Source organism: Alnus glutinosa, chromosome 14 (genome assembly GCF_958979055.1).
Source record: "Alnus glutinosa chromosome 14, dhAlnGlut1.1, whole genome shotgun sequence".
Classification (NCBI taxonomy): Eukaryota; Viridiplantae; Streptophyta; class Magnoliopsida; order Fagales; family Betulaceae; genus Alnus; species Alnus glutinosa.
Window position 1 is genome coordinate 16,044,908 of NC_084899.1, and position 17,075 is coordinate 16,061,982.

Genomic DNA, 17,075 nt, shown 5'->3' on the forward strand with positions numbered 1-17,075 from the left:
GTGGGTTACTTATATACTCTTATGCACGTTCCTTCGATCCTCTTGGTATGCATTGCCCTATAGTAGGATTCCAACCCACATAAATTTCGGATTATCTAATGTATCTGGTCGGTATCCCAAGAAATTTGTCAATTTTCCTCTCGAAGCAAATGATTCATCTGCTTCTCACGTTTCCCATAAATAGCTGAGATATTGAGGAATGTCCAGAAAGGCATTTAGGGATCGATTTAATTCTTTCTCTATTTTCTGTACCAGCACCTTCTACCTATACAACAGTATCTTTGCTAGTAAAATTTCTTGGTGTCTCAGCAAACACTTGAGATCAAATCTAACCTTCACCAAGGAATTGGGAATTGCCAAGGATTGTAGGGGCCTAAGGCCTAACTAGGGCTGTAAATTAACCGAGCTGTTCATGAACAGCACAAGTTCAGCCCGTATAAGTTCGACTCAAGCTCGGTTTATTTAATAAATAAGTTGAGCTCAAACAATAATTATTACTCGAATATTAAACGAGCTGAACTCAAATAAACTTGGCTCGTCTCGTTTTAAGCTCGTGAATAATGCTTACATAAACTCGACTAGGCTCATTAAGCTATATATATGTGTGTGTGTGTGTGTGTGTGTGTGTTTATACACTAACATATTTTAGTTATATTTTAGTTGTGTTATGTTAGTGTTTGTTATTACGTTAGTGTATAACACTAATAACTACTAACATAACACTAATATTTTATGTGTGTGTGCACAAAAATAAACAATGCGAAAAATAAACAACACAAAAATTTTTGTTAACGAAGTGGAAATTCAATATGAGAAAAACCACTCCGGGACAGCCAAACCCAGGATATCACTATTCAGAAGACAAGACTAGATACAAGATAGTAACACTCACATACCCCTGATGCAGTGGTCGTACCTTGCTCTCTAACGTGTAACCCAACACGAACGCCTTCCAACCAGGTCTCCTACCTGAAGGGGACTTCAATGGAATTCTTTATCTTAGGGCCGACCCCTAAGATAGACTTCAGTTATAGCACAGCAACAGCACACTTGCAATGGCTTGAGAGAGAACAAATCAGCTCCAATGACCTCACAAAATAACTCTCTAAGCTCTGATGGAATTCAATACCGAATTCTTGCAGTTCTCAATGCCCAAGGGCCTCTATTTATAAGCTGAAGATTCAAATGGGTGACTGTTGTGATAAGTACGGACGCCGTCCGGACGGACAACTGTGCGACAGAATTTTTGAGATTTTCGTTGAAAATCTTTCCTGTTTGAGAGCCGCGTCCGGACGGTGGACGTGAGCTGTCCGGACGGACAACTGTGTGACAGAATTTTTGAGATTTTCGTTGAAAATCTTTCCTGTTTGAGAGCCGCGTCCGGACGGTGAGGCATGTCCCCGAACGGTCGCACGTCCGCTGCAAGTAATTTCCATATAAGGATTCGCGCGTTCGGACCAAGGGGGATGGCCGTTTGGACGATTGATCTTCAACACGCAATTTTCATATCTGTTTAGCGCACGTCCGGACCATGATAGGCAGACGTCCGGACGGTTGAAGTTGAATACGCAATTTCCCTATCTGTTGAACGCGCGTCCGGACCATGCTGACTGTCGTCCGGACGGTTGCATCAATTTTCCCTTATTTGAACTTGGAAAGAAAATCTGAAGCTGATCGATCACTGGAAGTCGTCCGGACGGGCTGCTGAGACGTCCAGACAGATGCAAGTTGGAACCGAAGCTTCACGATACAGTGGAGGGTCCGGATGGAAATCCACATCGCCCGGACGAATGATGCTTGGTTTGTCGGGCATCCGGCGGTATGGCACGTCGTCTGAACGGATGGAACTGTGGACAGATGAGTGTCCGGACAGGATGACACGTCATCCGCACGGCTGGCATGAAACCGAAATTTCTTGACTTGCAAACAGTGTAGAATCTCTGGAACACTTCTGAATAGCGGAATCCCTGTTAAAAAGCATCTTTACATACAAGTGATATTGTCCAATCAGAATGAGACCAATTACAAACTAACAATATATGTAAAATTTATAATATAGAATTAATATTAATTTGCCTAGTTAAAAAAATTGAAATCTAACTCGAGCTTGAGCTTCGCTTGTTTAATTAAACGAGCGGAGCTTGAGTTGAGTTTAAACTTGGTTAATTTTTATGGAGCCGAATTCAAATATGTTCCTAAAGCTCAATTCGAGCTCAAGCCGTGCTCGAGCCTATGTTACTATGTATATGTTTTTCAGGCCTAGTTCCAAAAAGCAAATACTCGGCTTGATTTCAACCCTAGGCCTAACCTTATATTATGCAGGTACTGCGGTAAGTAGGGTTGCAAAGAAATTTGAACTCGATTCGTATAAACTCAACTTGAGCTCGATTAACAGAAAGTTAGGCTCATTTATTAAATGAGCTCATTTACCCTATTCTCCATCCTTCTGACCTCAAAAAGACCCAAGCCATCCGGTTTTTTTCTATAAAAAAGCTTTCCAACCAAGCCAAGATTTTCGTCTTGATGCGGTAGATAAGTGTATTGGAGCGGATCACATGGCCAAACTGGTTTATAGGAAGATAAGATTTGAAAAAACCTGCTACAAATTCCTTCGTTACTCACGAGATTAAGCCCAAAGATAGCACTCACATGGCCAGGTTGCTGTGAATAAACAAGTGATTGAGAGTATCTGTTTGGGGTCTATTACAACAGTTAAATTTGCTGGCAAGCCCTTTGACCCTGTCATCCATGAGTAATATAAATATATATTAGTTACTGTTATATATATAATTGTAAAACCAAGGGGCCCTACAAATTGTAGTGTTCAACCAAAGTACTATGTTCCCATAACTGTCGATACCCCTCTCTCTCTCTCTCTCTCACTGTCGGTGCTCAGCAAAGACCCCCCCAAAAAAAAAGGAAAGGAAGAAATAAGAGGAAGGGATTTGTTCTTTTCCTCTACATTTTGCTTGATAGATTGGTATAGATAGAAACGACTTGTTATTTATTCATTGCAAGTAAAAGATGTCAGAGGAAGAAAAATCATTAAAGGAGGTGAAAAAACTGTCAAGAGAAGATCGGCTATTGCACAAGAACTAGAAGGTTAGGGAACGAGGCCACCATTGACTTGCTCGTCGTTTGTGACTCCATTGTAGATCCCAAGGACCTCTTATTTTCATAAGGATTTTTGTTTTTATGCCTAAGATCTGTGTTTCTTTGTTTGTGATGGTCATCTATGTTTGTTTGTTCTTTTTTTTTGTGTAAACTGGAATTTGACTTAAATCAAGCCGAGCTTGATCTTGACTAATTTTAATCGAGTCGAGCTCAAACAAGGGTGTTCAAGCTCAAGCCAATATATTTGTTGGTCTAGCTGCTAACTATTCGATTAGATTTGGTTTGACTACAGTGCTAGCTGTATGTGATTTCATCAACAGCTTTTTCAAATGATTGAGTGAGCAGTTTGGTACATGTGGATCAATTGAAGATATAGATTGACAATCATAATATACCAATGCATATTTGATGCATGTCCTTTTATCCAATTATTTGTGGTTTTTGTTTCATGATTTTGGGTTTTGAAGTCTTAGAAGAAATCAATGTATATTTCAGGTAATGGCAGAAGAGAAATTCAAACTATGTGCTAATGCATACAGGTCCCTGTGTAGTGCTCTCTCCCCAGCTTAATTTGTCAGTTTTTGGTTCAAATCCGCTGCGTTTCATAACAGGTTAGCTTTAACCCTTGGAGCAGCAATAGTAGACAAGGGTATAATTTATATTTATATCAAGTTACATGCTTTTTCATAAATAATGTCCAATTGTTATATAATTCTATTGACTGGCTCTATCAGGTATCAACCATAGAAAAAAAAAAAGCAATGGCCTTGAAGCCATTTTTATTCTTGATAATTAAGCACTTTTTTCTTTTCTTTTCTTTTTTCAAATATGGGGAGGGGGAAAGGAGAATTACAACAGGATAAAACACAAAATGGGTGGGCAACCCAAACAACAACCCCTAACCAACCAAAAGACAGTGATGAAACAAAGTAACACAAACTGGGTACGATGATGGTTTCGGCAGCCAAGCGTCGATTGTCACGTGGATCCAAGTGACCACGCGAGTTTGGTGAAAGAGAAATGCTAGATTTCTTAAATTTATTTTTTAAAAATTTGATTTTCAAATGATGTGTTACAATTACATGTGGTCTATTGTTTTACTAAATACTAAATAGAAGTATAAGGTGATGGGACGGTGACACATCATTTGAGAACTAAAATTTTGAAAAACCTAGCATTTCTCTCTATGGAAACATGCAGTTGCCATGCAAATTCGGGCAGCCATGTAATGGTCACCATATAGGTTTGGTGGACATTAGTGCAACGATCATGCAAATCTGTTTGGCTACAAATTTTTCTTTTCTTCTCTATGCAATATCTTCATCTGCTGGCATCATTCGATCCCATTATTCCGATATCCAACCATATATGATTACCAATTTCTGTAAAGAAATATTTAAATAATACGAAAATCACAAGGTTAAAAAAGCAGGAAAGTTGAAAAAGCACTTATTAGAACCAGAGACGATGACAGAGAGAGAAGGGAAGGATGAAGATTCCTTTGTCAAGGTCTCTGTTTCAACGTCCCAAAATAGTTGCACATCCCAACATAGATGAGATGATAATAAATAAATAATCTTTATAAAATATTACATTCAAATTTTTTTTTTTTTTTTAAAAAAAACTACTGAATTCAATTATTATTATAAAAAAATAAAATATAAGGATAGCAAAAACAAGAATCCATGTGTTTGGGCTTCGGGATTCCAACACCCGAACATGATAACATCATCCCTAGTCCTTGCTCCGTACTCAACGTCACGTCCACTGTTTTAGCTCCGACCTTTGCTTTCAAATTTCAAATTTAAACAACTTTTATTAAAATAATACAAAAATAATTATAACCTTCTCGGAGGATTAAAGTTTTTTACTTTTTACTGTGTCCTACTACTGCTCTCTTGTCTTCATGCAATACACAAAGAGTAACGAGAAAGAGAAAATACTTTTATATATATATATATATATATATATATATATATATATATATATATATATTTTATCTTTTCTTATCTTTTACTTTCAAAAATCAAGCGATGGAGTGACACATAGCTCTTACGTGTGTCTTAGAAATTTAATGATTATTTTTTAAGTCAAGCATATTAAATAACATGTACCAATGAATGAGGAATGTTAGAGCATCTCTTTGTGTTCTCTTGGTGTTCTCCTGCAATAACATAAATGTAATTAAAAAAATTACATTTATGTCATTGCAGAAGAACACTAGGAGAACACCTGGAGATATTATAGCATTTCTCATCAATGAATAATGCTACTACCATATCTCACTCCCTCTGTACTTCATTTTTTTTTTTTTTAATAAAGATTAATGGACACTATCACATCAATTTAGTATGATAGAAGTGTAATAAGAATATGGAATAGTTTTACAAAAGAATATCGTATTATACGCCGTTTTGAGATAAATGTTCTAAACTAACAAACGTCTCAAAGTTGAGTATCTACATTCCAAATGTCTCACTTAAGGGTATTTCTGTTAAGATTTGCTGTTAAATTTTAATGGAATACCTAAAATACCTATTTTTTTTAGAAAAAGAAACAAAATTTAGGTGTTAGTTAGAATTTAAGAGAATTTGCAAAAATACTCATGCTTAAATTTTTGAAAAATTATATATATATATATATTAAAAAAAAAACGAGTATTTTGAAAATTTTAAAAGGATTTAACAGTAAATTTTAATGGAGTATCTTTTTAATTGTTTAAATAATTGATAAGAGCACTACTACGACGAGGAGAGCGGTGTGAATGTGAAATGAGCGTGATAAACGATTTCAATTATTATGAGTAGAATTACTCATTCAGAAATTATTCAATCTCTAAATTTACAGAGAAGAATCATTCTCTTTCATGAACCAGTCGAACAAGCTAGTATCAACCCAATAATATCACAATAATTTTCCAGTTAAAGAATCTGAAAAAAAAAAAAAAAAAAATACAATTCCTCATGACAAGAAATTTGAATATGCTGCAAAAAATAATAGAGTAAGCTTCAATTAACCTTGTCATTTTGGTTAAACCCTACATGGTGGCTGCAGCTGATCTTTCATACAGTCAAACTCAGATAGAGGGAGAGAGAGAGAGAGAGAGATTGAAGAAAATAAAATCCAAGTAAAAATTGAAAATGAACGAAATCAGAGAGATTTCCTACAAATCCCAGAAGCAGAAGGCATCTGCTAAAAGCAAAGGAGGACAACAGAGGAGGAGACCATAAAGGCATAGATCGAGATCAAGAAGCCAAAATGCAAAGCCCAGTTCCTCTTAAACTTACCGAAGTAAGTCTCGGGGGGCTCCTGGTAATGAATCTCAAACTCATCGTCACCGACCCCATCAAACTGCTCCCCGCCGCCTCCCATTCTCATCTTCATCTCCCTGAGCTTCTCAGTGGCGAGCCCGAGAGTGAGCTTGTGGCAGCGCCTCTGGTACTTGAACCCGTTGATGCACCGGAGGGTCTGGGCCACAGAGACGTAGAAGATGAGATGGGAGAGGGAGAGGATTATGATGGGGATCCAGCAATGGCGGCACTGGAGGCGGGAGGACTGGGTCTCCGCAAGGAAGATGAGGCCCAGGAAGATGAAGAAGAGCTGGAAGAGCTTGTGGAGCTCCTTCTTTTGGAGGTCTATGGAGCGCTTCTTCTCCAGGGTCTTCTCGAAGTGGAGCTGGATTATGGTGTTCAGGGCCTGGAGGGCCGTCTCTTTCGGGATTGCTGGGTGGTGTTGCCGTTGCTGGTATTGTTCGTAGTCTGCCATTGACGAGAGAGGGAGTTTGGTGAGCGAGGGGCCAGAGTAGTAGAGTGACAACTGAAGACAAGGGCTCGAATCTTACTACTGTGTTTATTGGTTTTGTAGGCTTTGAACTGTTTAGAAGAAGGGAAATGATGGGCACACCGGTAACGTTCTTTTTTTTTTTTTTTTTTTTAAAAAAAAAAAATAATAATAATAATAATAATAATAATAATAATATTAGAGGAAATTTCACTTGCCTTTAATGTTTGGGCGTTTTGCAATCATATTCCTAAAGTTTAAAATTTTGTAAAGTTGAGTTTTCATGTTTTAACCAATTTTAATTACATCCTCTCTACCGTTGAAATTTAGGGTTAAATCAAATGTGGATAAGTGAAACGTCTTTTTATACCCTTGTAAAACTTATGAAAATACAAAATTATCCTAATTAGAACCAAGAGAGAGAGAGAGAGAGAGAGAGAGAGAGAGAGAGAATGAGAGAATGGAAAGAGAATGTAACGCCTCAGAAAATTAATTAACTAGTAGCTAGTTTCACGGTTCTCCTCCTAGTTCCATTCCACAAAGAATAAGACTCAAGGATCTCTATTCCTCAAAAAGATAATACTACACAAAATAAACATATGATATTCTAACAACAATAATTACAACTAAAGCACCTACCAAGAATCGTCACTTTAACTGAAATCATACTATACATATCATTGATATAAACTATTCAATCTAAGCCTTGATATACAATCAGGCCCCAAATACTAAGCATACAACATTATCTAAAAGTACTAATTACCATGAGTGACTTTCAAAATCCTGTAATTAGTCCTCAAGTATTAACTTGACCGATATCACTACGCCAAATGGGCGCAAGCTTTGAGGTCCATCTTGAATCCAACATTTAAAGGTAGTCCAACTATAAAACAATACGTAGTTCATAGGTAGAAAAGATACAAGCGTAAGTCGACGACTTAGTGAATAATAATACACATAGTTTACAGGTTATCATGTAATGAACTCTGTTATTTATAAACCACATGCAGCAATGCAAGGTTGCATTTTATCATTCGATAATGTCATCGAATGGATGCAATATAGATATGGTATATATTGTAATAAGATAATCATGTTATACATCAACACCATATAGTCTAGCCAGGATATTAATCCATTCCCAACAAGGTTGGCGCTGTCCTGAGGAATTTGTAATACAATATTGGTGCCCCGCATATATTAACCTCTATCATTAACAGCCCGACCGAGTCCGACTTCAGGTGACCTATGCCGCTAATGATGGCCATCTATAGTGACCACCAATCAAACATGGTTGCGCCGGTCACAAGAACTATTGGATTGAAGGACAAACATAAAAATAAACCTTTGACCATAGGGTTAACCTGGATAGTAAGCTTATGGCCGTTATCCCGCATGTACAAGTGTACCATGTCATTCGATGCAATTATTCTTCACTATCTTTTATATGCATGCGTTTACAAATCATCATTTTATTAATTCATCACTCATTTTTACAAAGTATAGTTCACAGTTATCTAAAAAGTATTTCATGTGAGTTGTAAACATACACGTTTGATATATATAAATATATAAAATAATCATGCTTATGCATAAAATATAATTAAGTATCTGTGTGAGTTTTACTCACTTGTATTGTAAGGCTCCTCCGAAAAACCCTCTTGAGACTCCACACCCTCAAAATCTTTGAAAAAACCTATCATTACTCCTAATCCTGAGCTAAAACAAGTCATAAGTCCTAATAAGCTCAAAATAGACTTTTTGCCTAATCATTGAACGTTCGGTACTAGGCAAAAACCCATTTTCGAACCAAAACCCAACAAAATCACCTCTAGGCAAGTCCTAAGATGTCAATACGATTCCTAACAGAGTCCTAAGCCACAATAATACTTACATCCAGAACTTGGTACATCAAACCTCATCAAATTACTAATCCAACATTAATTTAGTATTAAAACTAAAAACCAACTAGAGATTCAAAACCATAAGCAAGGACATGAAAACTAACTAAACAACATAACATCTTAAGAAATGAGTTGAATCAGGAATGTTACATTCTTAGAAGCAAAAGAACCAAGAGAGCTCATTCTCTCTCTCTCCAAATCACTCTCTCACCTCTTACTAGGAATGTCAGGCACTATAGGGGTGGAATGAAGGTGAAAGGGGTGAAAGGGTGCGTATTTATAAGCTTTAGAGTCGAGTGGATAAGGCTGAGGTGTTATTTTTTAGTACAGAGTCATTGAATGTTCAGTTTTTGATCTGACATACATATCAAACACATGGGTTGTACTTTCTAATATACGATTGATTGTAGCATACAACAAATGCTCAAATGTTCCAGCATCCAACATCGAATGTTCAGATCTAGGGTTACAAGCAAACGTTCACACTTCCAACATTGAACGTTCGGCTATCGCACTTCGAACATTCGTCCATGACCAGAAGTCAATATTCTTACTTCCAAAGATCCTTAATAAACCTTTTCAAACTCATTAACCATTCCAAAGCACAATTAATCTTATATAATAATCGGGGTATTACATAGAAGGAAGGAGAATCTTGAGGTTGTTTTCAAGGGAGGTAATACCCTACTCTAATCTCGTCTCTACTATCATTTCAAACATGTTTCTCCTGAGTTTACCTTCTGCTATTAGCCTTATAGCATTAGTTTACGTTTTGTGTTAGTGGTTGTTTTATTATGAGGTTAGTGATAAGTTAGCGATTTAATAATTATGAAAAAAAAAAATTGGTACATGAGCATGTTATTTGTGGTTAAGACAGTGTTAAGTATGATAATCGAGCCTTAGATCGTGTTAGGGTAGCTAAAGTTTAGACCTTTTGTAAAAATGGGAGGTTCTGCCAGGCCTTCAAACGTTCAAGAGGGTTGCCGAACGATCAAGGATAAACAGTCAACACGATACTTGAACGATTGATGGCCAAACAGAATGACCATTTTTCCCCCATATTAGGTTTTAAGTGCTTGATTAAGTTTTCATTAGGGTTTCAATATGGGTTATGGCTTGTAGAATCGTAAAGTTGAGCTTTGAGATGTCCGGGGATAAGCGTTAGAGTTAAGAAAATTGACTGTGGAATTATAAATAAATTTTCCTACATGATGTCATAAATGAAAACTGAAGATATTCTTAAACGTAAAATGATATAATTTTTTGACATAATGTGAGCCCTAATCGTTTTCATTTGTATGATGATATTTCAAATGCTAAATTATGTTTTACGAACTAAGTATGTTTTAACTATGAGAGATGATGAAACGATATGAGATATGAAATGAGGTACGATTACCCTAAGAATGGAGTTGGTATGCGGTACGGATTACTTGGTAACATGTTCCAATATGAGTAAGACTACATTGTAATGGAGTGTCAGTATGCGTTACGATTACTCGATGACGGGCCTCCAATATGAGCTACGGTTACCTTGTAATGGGATATCGGTAAGATGGCCTAGCAGGTATGTTTACAATCCCGTGTGGCAATGGAGCTGGTACGACACAAATTACTTATATGGAATCCTGTATATTTTGCCAACCTGTATAATACAAAGGTTAATGTACTAGCACGATACATTGCATTGTGTACTGGTATGAAAAGGTATGGAAAGGCTTGATAAAGTGACCTCAACTGCATGAGGTTAAGATACAGGTATGATGATGTGAAAGAAAGAGGAAATGATGTGATGAGAGTAAGTTATGGCTTTAAAGTAAATGGAATGTGCAAATATGTTATGCTTTAAACTCAAATGTTTTTAAATACCTCAAAGTGAAATTGTCATGAAAGCATACCTTATTTTATGAATTTGTTACTTTATATTCTCAATCAGATATTTTCTCAAACACTTATGAAAACTTTTTAAAATTGTATGGTATTATGAAAAGTCATTTTGAGTTTATCAAGAGCTTATTTCATGGTTTACTTTCATGTGACGTCTACTTACTAAGTCGTGTACTTACGCAGTTGCTATTGTTTCTGTAAAACACCTCAGTGTTTTGCAGTTTAGCAAGTTTGAGTTCGAGTTAGAGCTTAGATTATGTCATCAGGCTTGAATGTGGAGCGAAAGTTGTAAGGAGTTTGATTATAGATTGGTATTCGTGGATGTTGGACCACAAAGGGTGCAAACCCAAGTGTAGGTTTTCGCAAGTAATAATTCTCGGTAAGTACGAGGTCGATCCACAGGGAATGGTAGATACTAAGTAAAATTCCTATTATTGTGCAGAAAAGTAAATTGACTTGATTTTTCCACTAAAAAGTGGAGCAATGGATAAATGATAAACTAAACTAAAATTAACTAAACTAAATTAATAAAAAGAAAAATTAAAAGAAAACACTAAGGCTTCAGGGATCCACCTAGTACTTTATTACATATTCTTGAGACATAATATAAAATAGATCAAACATGAGTTGATTGAGAATTTGATTTCATAAACATGACACAATAAATTAAGCATTCAATATATTGTCGAATCATAACAAATCAAATAAAGTAAGCATTTGATATAAACAAAAATCATAATGAATCAAAATAAACTTGTTTCATTAAATTACTTTCAAATAAAAAATCAACCCCAAATTTAATCAATAATATATGAGTATCAAAAATACATAATAAAAATACTAGGCTTCACCCCTAGCCTTAGCTAGAGATTTAGCCGCTCAAACAATAAAACCAGTTTAGAGCCTCCATAATTGCCCTCTCCTCTGGCTTCTCCCCCCTTCGCTTCTTCGCTTCCTCCTTCGCTTCTCTCCTCGGCTCCCCCCTTTCGCCTCCTTTTTTCTAAGACCAAAACATGGTATTTATAGTGCTTGCGAGGTCTTTTTGGTACTTTCTTGGTGGTCTAGCTAAGGAAAGAATCAACTCTTGCGTTAATTGCACAGCAGCCCGAGTATGGAAATAAATCAGATCTTGAATATGTGTGACTTGATAAAAATTATGGAAAGAAATCATGTAAAGTCATTCTGATTTGTGCTCCACCAAGTCCATCACCAGGTATATATGGAAAGAATATGAACTTGTGCATGGAAGGCAATTGGTTTGGAAAGAAATCTGCTTGATATGGTCCCCTTGTTGTACAAATCCTTTGAAATTCCAATCCAAGTAGGAAAAAGACACCAAATTCGCACAGATTTGCGCTCTTTTATTGCAGGGCAATTTGGGCATAGTAAAAGTCCGAAATAGGAAAAACCTATTTCAGACTTATTTGTTGCATTTTTCATTAGCTTTCCAACGCTACCAAATTCAATACAATCCGATATTTGAGCCGAAAGTTATGATGAAAACAAAGTGACATACTCAATCTGGATTCTTTTCCTAAATAAAAGATTTTGTCGACTTCTCTTTTCTTAAAGTCAAATTTGATTTAGACTTTAAATCTTTCCAAAGTGAGAATGCCGACTTCATTAAAATCTTGGAATTTGAAGGATTTTCTTCCAAAACCTTTTGCCAAACGTGTAGAGCTGCTACCTCAATCTTAGTTTCCAGCTTCTTTGTCAATTCCACCAAGTGGTCCAGTCGCTTGAAAGCTACAACAATTCCTACAAAAAAGAAATACAATTCATTGCATTTATATCAATTTAAGCTCAAATTTAATAATTAAACATTATTTCACAATTAAGTATTAAATGCAAGAATTATGACAAAACATGGTATGATAATACTTATTTTAATAGAGAAAATATGCACTTTTAAGCACTTATCAATGGATCTTAATATTGTATTTTGTGATAGTTAGTCGTTGCTATCTTTTATTGATTTTTGGGTTTTAATTGTTAAAAAATGTTTTTGGGTATATTAATTATAGCTTAAATCATTGTTTTCCGCTTTCTACTATTTTATTCACTTTGATAGATGTTAAAGGACAGTCTTTCTCAAGTTAGTTAATTTGGAAAGAACTATCAGTAACTCTTCCATTTAATTATTTTTCTTAATTAAATCTGAGTGTTACAAAACATAAGGGGGGTAAGTGAAGTTTCCCTTAAAATTAGTTTCAAATTAATTAGAATTTGTTAAGTTTGGTTAAACTATGCCTAAATTATAGTTTTTTTTACCTTAAACTATATGATTATTTACAATTAATCACTATACTTTTGTTGATATTTATGTGAAAGCAAAACTATACCAACCTAATTCATATATTAAAAAAAATTGAAAAATTTAACTTAACCCCTCTAAACTTTTACCACATTTGCAGTTACCCCTCAAAGTTCAAAAACATTTAATTCAGTGTATCCAACTTCCAATTTTTTACAATGTCACCCATCGGTTAGAATTTCTATTGAATCATAACGGAGGTCTCCTCACATGCGCTGCATGTGGTATTTTGATTCAGTTCTCCCCGTTATCCCTTCGAGTAAAATCTTCAAAATACAGCACATGGATGGTCTCTTCTTGAATGATGTGGGTGTCTTCTTCTTCAAATAAAAAAATAAAAAAATAAAAAAATAATAAAAAAAAAAAAAAAAACAGAACAATATTTCAAAAGAGGCTTGGTCTCTGCTTCTTCTCAATCGGCTCGAACTTCTCGACCGGCTTCTTCCTCTCAACCAGTAGCAACGACCACAATGGTGAATAATGGAGCCCTCTGATGGTGAAGTTAGCGAGTCAAGATCGAGCTATCTAATGTGTAGATGTGGAATCAAAACATGCATAAGAACAGCCTTCACAAGACCTAATTTGGGTAGAAGGTTTTATGCTCGTATAAATGATTAGGTAAGAAGTATTTGTTAATTTATTGATTTTTTTTTTATTATTATTTTTTATGAATATTTCTTAGACTGTGTAAGTCCCCATTGTTTTTTAGGGTTTTTTGCTCGGTCCGGGTAAATCTCCATTGATTCGTCTATGTTTTAGGACCCTCTTGCAACACCTGCTCTTTTACCCTGTACACATATGAGACTGTTTGAATTCTTTCCTTTGTCCATTGTGACAAAAATGGGGAGAATGTTGCAAGCATTTTAGGATTCTACTAGGGAGTTGTGCTTCATTTTAGTTTTATGTATTGACATCTTTATTGTATTTGTTTTCTTTATCATGGGATGTACTGATATACATTTGACATTTTGGTTGTATTAACACATTTTGTTTTCTGGATATCTATGTGGATGGATTATTTTACTTGTGTCAATTTCATTTATTAGAACTCTTACATTATGAGATTGGTTTGTTTGAGGTCCAGGGATGTAATCAAGCCGAGTCGAGCCAAGCCGAGTCGAGTTTGACATTTTCGGGACTAGCTTGTTTAGGAGGCCCTTTAATCGAGCCGAGCTTGAGCTCGAGCTCAAGCTGAGCTTTAGAATCCTTGTCCGAGCTCGGCTCATTCGATAAATACCTTGGCTCGAGCTCGAACTCGCTAAGTAAACCATATCGAGCCAAGCTGGGACTCGATAGGCTCGGCTCGAGCTCGAGATGTAATTAAAATTTTAAAAGAAACTGATCCGAGCCCAAGCCCGAGCTCGATTAAAAAGTTATTCGAGCCTTAATTTGAGCAACTCGGCTCATTTAGGGCTCGTTTAGTTTGTTTTCGATATGATCTGTAAATGTGAATAAATAAATTATTAAATACAAACTTTATTCTAAAAATACCAAATAACTTATTTCAGGCATGAGGCATTCACAATATTACAAGCAACTTTGAAAAAGTAAATCTTGAATTACCAGGAAAAAAAATTACAATTACACATAAATGAAAGAAGTACAACTATAAGTGAACTAAGAGATAAAATTTACAGAAATAACTAAAATGCAACACAAATTACAACTTAAAACAATGTAATCTCAACTCTTAAGGGTTGCACTTCCCACATGTTTGCACTTTTACTGGACAAAATCATGCAAAACCAAGTAACAATTACATGACAAAATACAACTCTAAAGGGTTGCACTTCCCACTTGCCACCCTGCATTCACTAAGATTTGTTTAGCATGTAGAATTGACAAACCTTTTGAGCCAACATGATTCTAGAGCCTTCCCAAACCTTAGCTTCACAAGAGCACCAATATTTAGCAAATAGAAAAAGACAAGAATTGTCCCAAACAAATAATCTAGTCAAAAGCATCCAAGAAAACATAAGCTTCAGCCCATTACAAACTAAACAACCTCAAAAATCTGGGTATTCCTTTCCTATCAAATAGTCCACATGTTAATGGTAAATGCATGTGAACTTATGTTACATCAATGGAACTCGTAATTCTCAACCACCAATATAATTCCAAAGCATTTGCAGAGAAAAAATATTGAGTTTGTCAATATTTATGTAATACTCTACCATGCAATAGCATATCCTTCTAAAGTATAAAAATGAGCTATATTTGTAAAATATGAAATGAGATATTACAAATTTACAATGGACCTAAAGCAATCAAAAATTGATGAGAAAATGCCACCATAAAGCCAATTGTAATACCAACACATACTGGATGTCAAAATTATTAAAGATCAATACTGAAAAGTAGTCATTATTTTCCTTAGATAAACTTCTTTAATAAATAAATAAATAAATAAATAAAAGGAGAAGGATCCAACATATATTTTATAAGCTAAGACAATAGTTAATGGAGAATATCATACCAAAGTTCTTTCTTATTCAAGGAGAAGAACCCCAATAACAGTAAAGAGACTAAGATACAGGGCTGATTAGATACCCAATAACAGTAAATAGACTAAGATACAGGCCAAATGAACATCATAATTGTCAAGTATGCCCAACTCGATAGAATCACCATGTGGACTATTGACTCAAAATAAATGTTTTATAAAAAGAACTTTCTACAATTAATCTAATCCTTCATTCTTTCAGCAATTTTACAATACATTTTTTCCACACAGTTGCACTGGATCCAACATATATTTTATAAGTTAAGACAATACTTAATGGAGAATATCATACCAAAATTCTTTCTTATTTAAGGAAAAGGACCTGTATAGTGCATACACTCAAAAAGAAAAATGGTTAGATATTTTTCCCCCCTTGCATTTATTTACTCAAAGTTCCAAAAACCTTGATAAACATGTCAAGGAAACTTCATCACTTAAGATTTATTTAGTATGTAGAATCGACAAACCTTTTGAACCAATGTGATTCTAGAGCCTCCCTAAACTTCTGCTTCACAAGAGCACCAATATTTAGCAAATGGAAAAAGACAAGAATTGTCCCAAACCAATAATCTAGTTAAAAGCATTCAAGAAAACATAAGCTTTAAGCCCATTACAAACTGAACAACCTCAAAAATCTGGGTGTTCATTTCTCATCAAATAGTCCACCTATTAATGGGAAGTGCATGTGAACTTATGTTACATCAATGGAATTCGTAATTTTCAACCACCAATATAATTCCAAAGCATTTGCAGAGAAAAAAATATTGAGTTTGTCAACATTTATGTAATACTCTACCATGCATTAGCATATCCTTCGAAGTATAAAAAATGAGCTATATTTGTAAAATATGAAATGAGATATTACAATGGACCTAAAGCAATCAAAAATTGATGATAAAAGGCCACCAAAAAGCCAACTGTAATACCAACACATACTGGATGTCAAAATTCTTAAACATCAATCCTGAAAAGTAGTCATTATTTTCCCTAGATAAACTTCTTTAATAAAGGAAAATGACCTGCATACACTCAAAAAAAAAAAAAAAAAAAAGGTTAGATATTTTTACTCCCTTGCATTTATTTACTCAAAGTTCCAAAAAGCTTGAGAAATATGTCAAGTGAGGTTTATAAATAAAATAACACATAAATTATTTGAAAAGCATAATAGGGAACTAAGAAGATTATCTCAACTTAAGGTATTAATTACTTAACTACATGAATTTTTCAACAAAAAACCTAAAATTAAGATAAAAGTATGAAACAATAGTTCAAAATATAATACAAAATTCAAATTACATATATAGTCCCTGCAACTTTGAACTTTTGGAATCATGGTGGCGTTGGTAAGTCTACTTCAACAACTTTCTACAAAAACAAACAGAAAAAAGTTAATAACTTACTATAATGTCTTAAAAGAAATAATTAGCACATAATAAAAATGTGTATAAAAGTCTTACTTACAGCTTCATCTTCATCTATTACAGAGTTTTTTCTAAGTCCATGTAATGCCTTGGCCCAATCACTCCCACACAAGATCATTTCTACTATTTCGATGGATAATCTCGCTCGG

The 17,075-nt window shown here is 35.0% G+C and overlaps 2 protein-coding genes across 3 annotated transcripts in view; one reads left to right on the forward strand and one right to left on the reverse strand.

Moving 5' to 3' along the window:
* LOC133858105 (uncharacterized) overlaps positions 1-3,901 on the forward strand; it is a 34,296-nt gene extending 30,395 nt beyond the window's left edge. For both annotated transcript variants that reach the window (XM_062293554.1, XM_062293551.1), the window contains one exon: positions 3,610-3,901. In XM_062293554.1, coding sequence (XP_062149538.1) covers positions 3,610-3,684 — 75 coding nt within the window. In that variant the 3' untranslated portion in view covers positions 3,685-3,901. The remainder of the gene's footprint in view (positions 1-3,609) is intronic.
* A 2,354-nt stretch (positions 3,902-6,255) lies between these two features.
* Positions 6,256-6,971, reverse strand: LOC133857878 (uncharacterized). Its single transcript, XM_062293248.1, has one exon. It carries the CDS (start codon positions 6,877-6,879, stop codon positions 6,307-6,309), a length of 573 nt encoding a protein of 190 aa, XP_062149232.1. The 5' UTR covers positions 6,880-6,971; the 3' UTR covers positions 6,256-6,306.
* Between the last annotated feature and the right edge of the window lie 10,104 nt (positions 6,972-17,075).

Bases quoted from the DNA above. Each gene is read 5' to 3' on its own strand.
- LOC133857878 (XM_062293248.1), bottom strand. From the start codon at position 6,879: ATGGCAGACTACGAACAATACCAGCAACGGCAACACCACCCAGCAATC.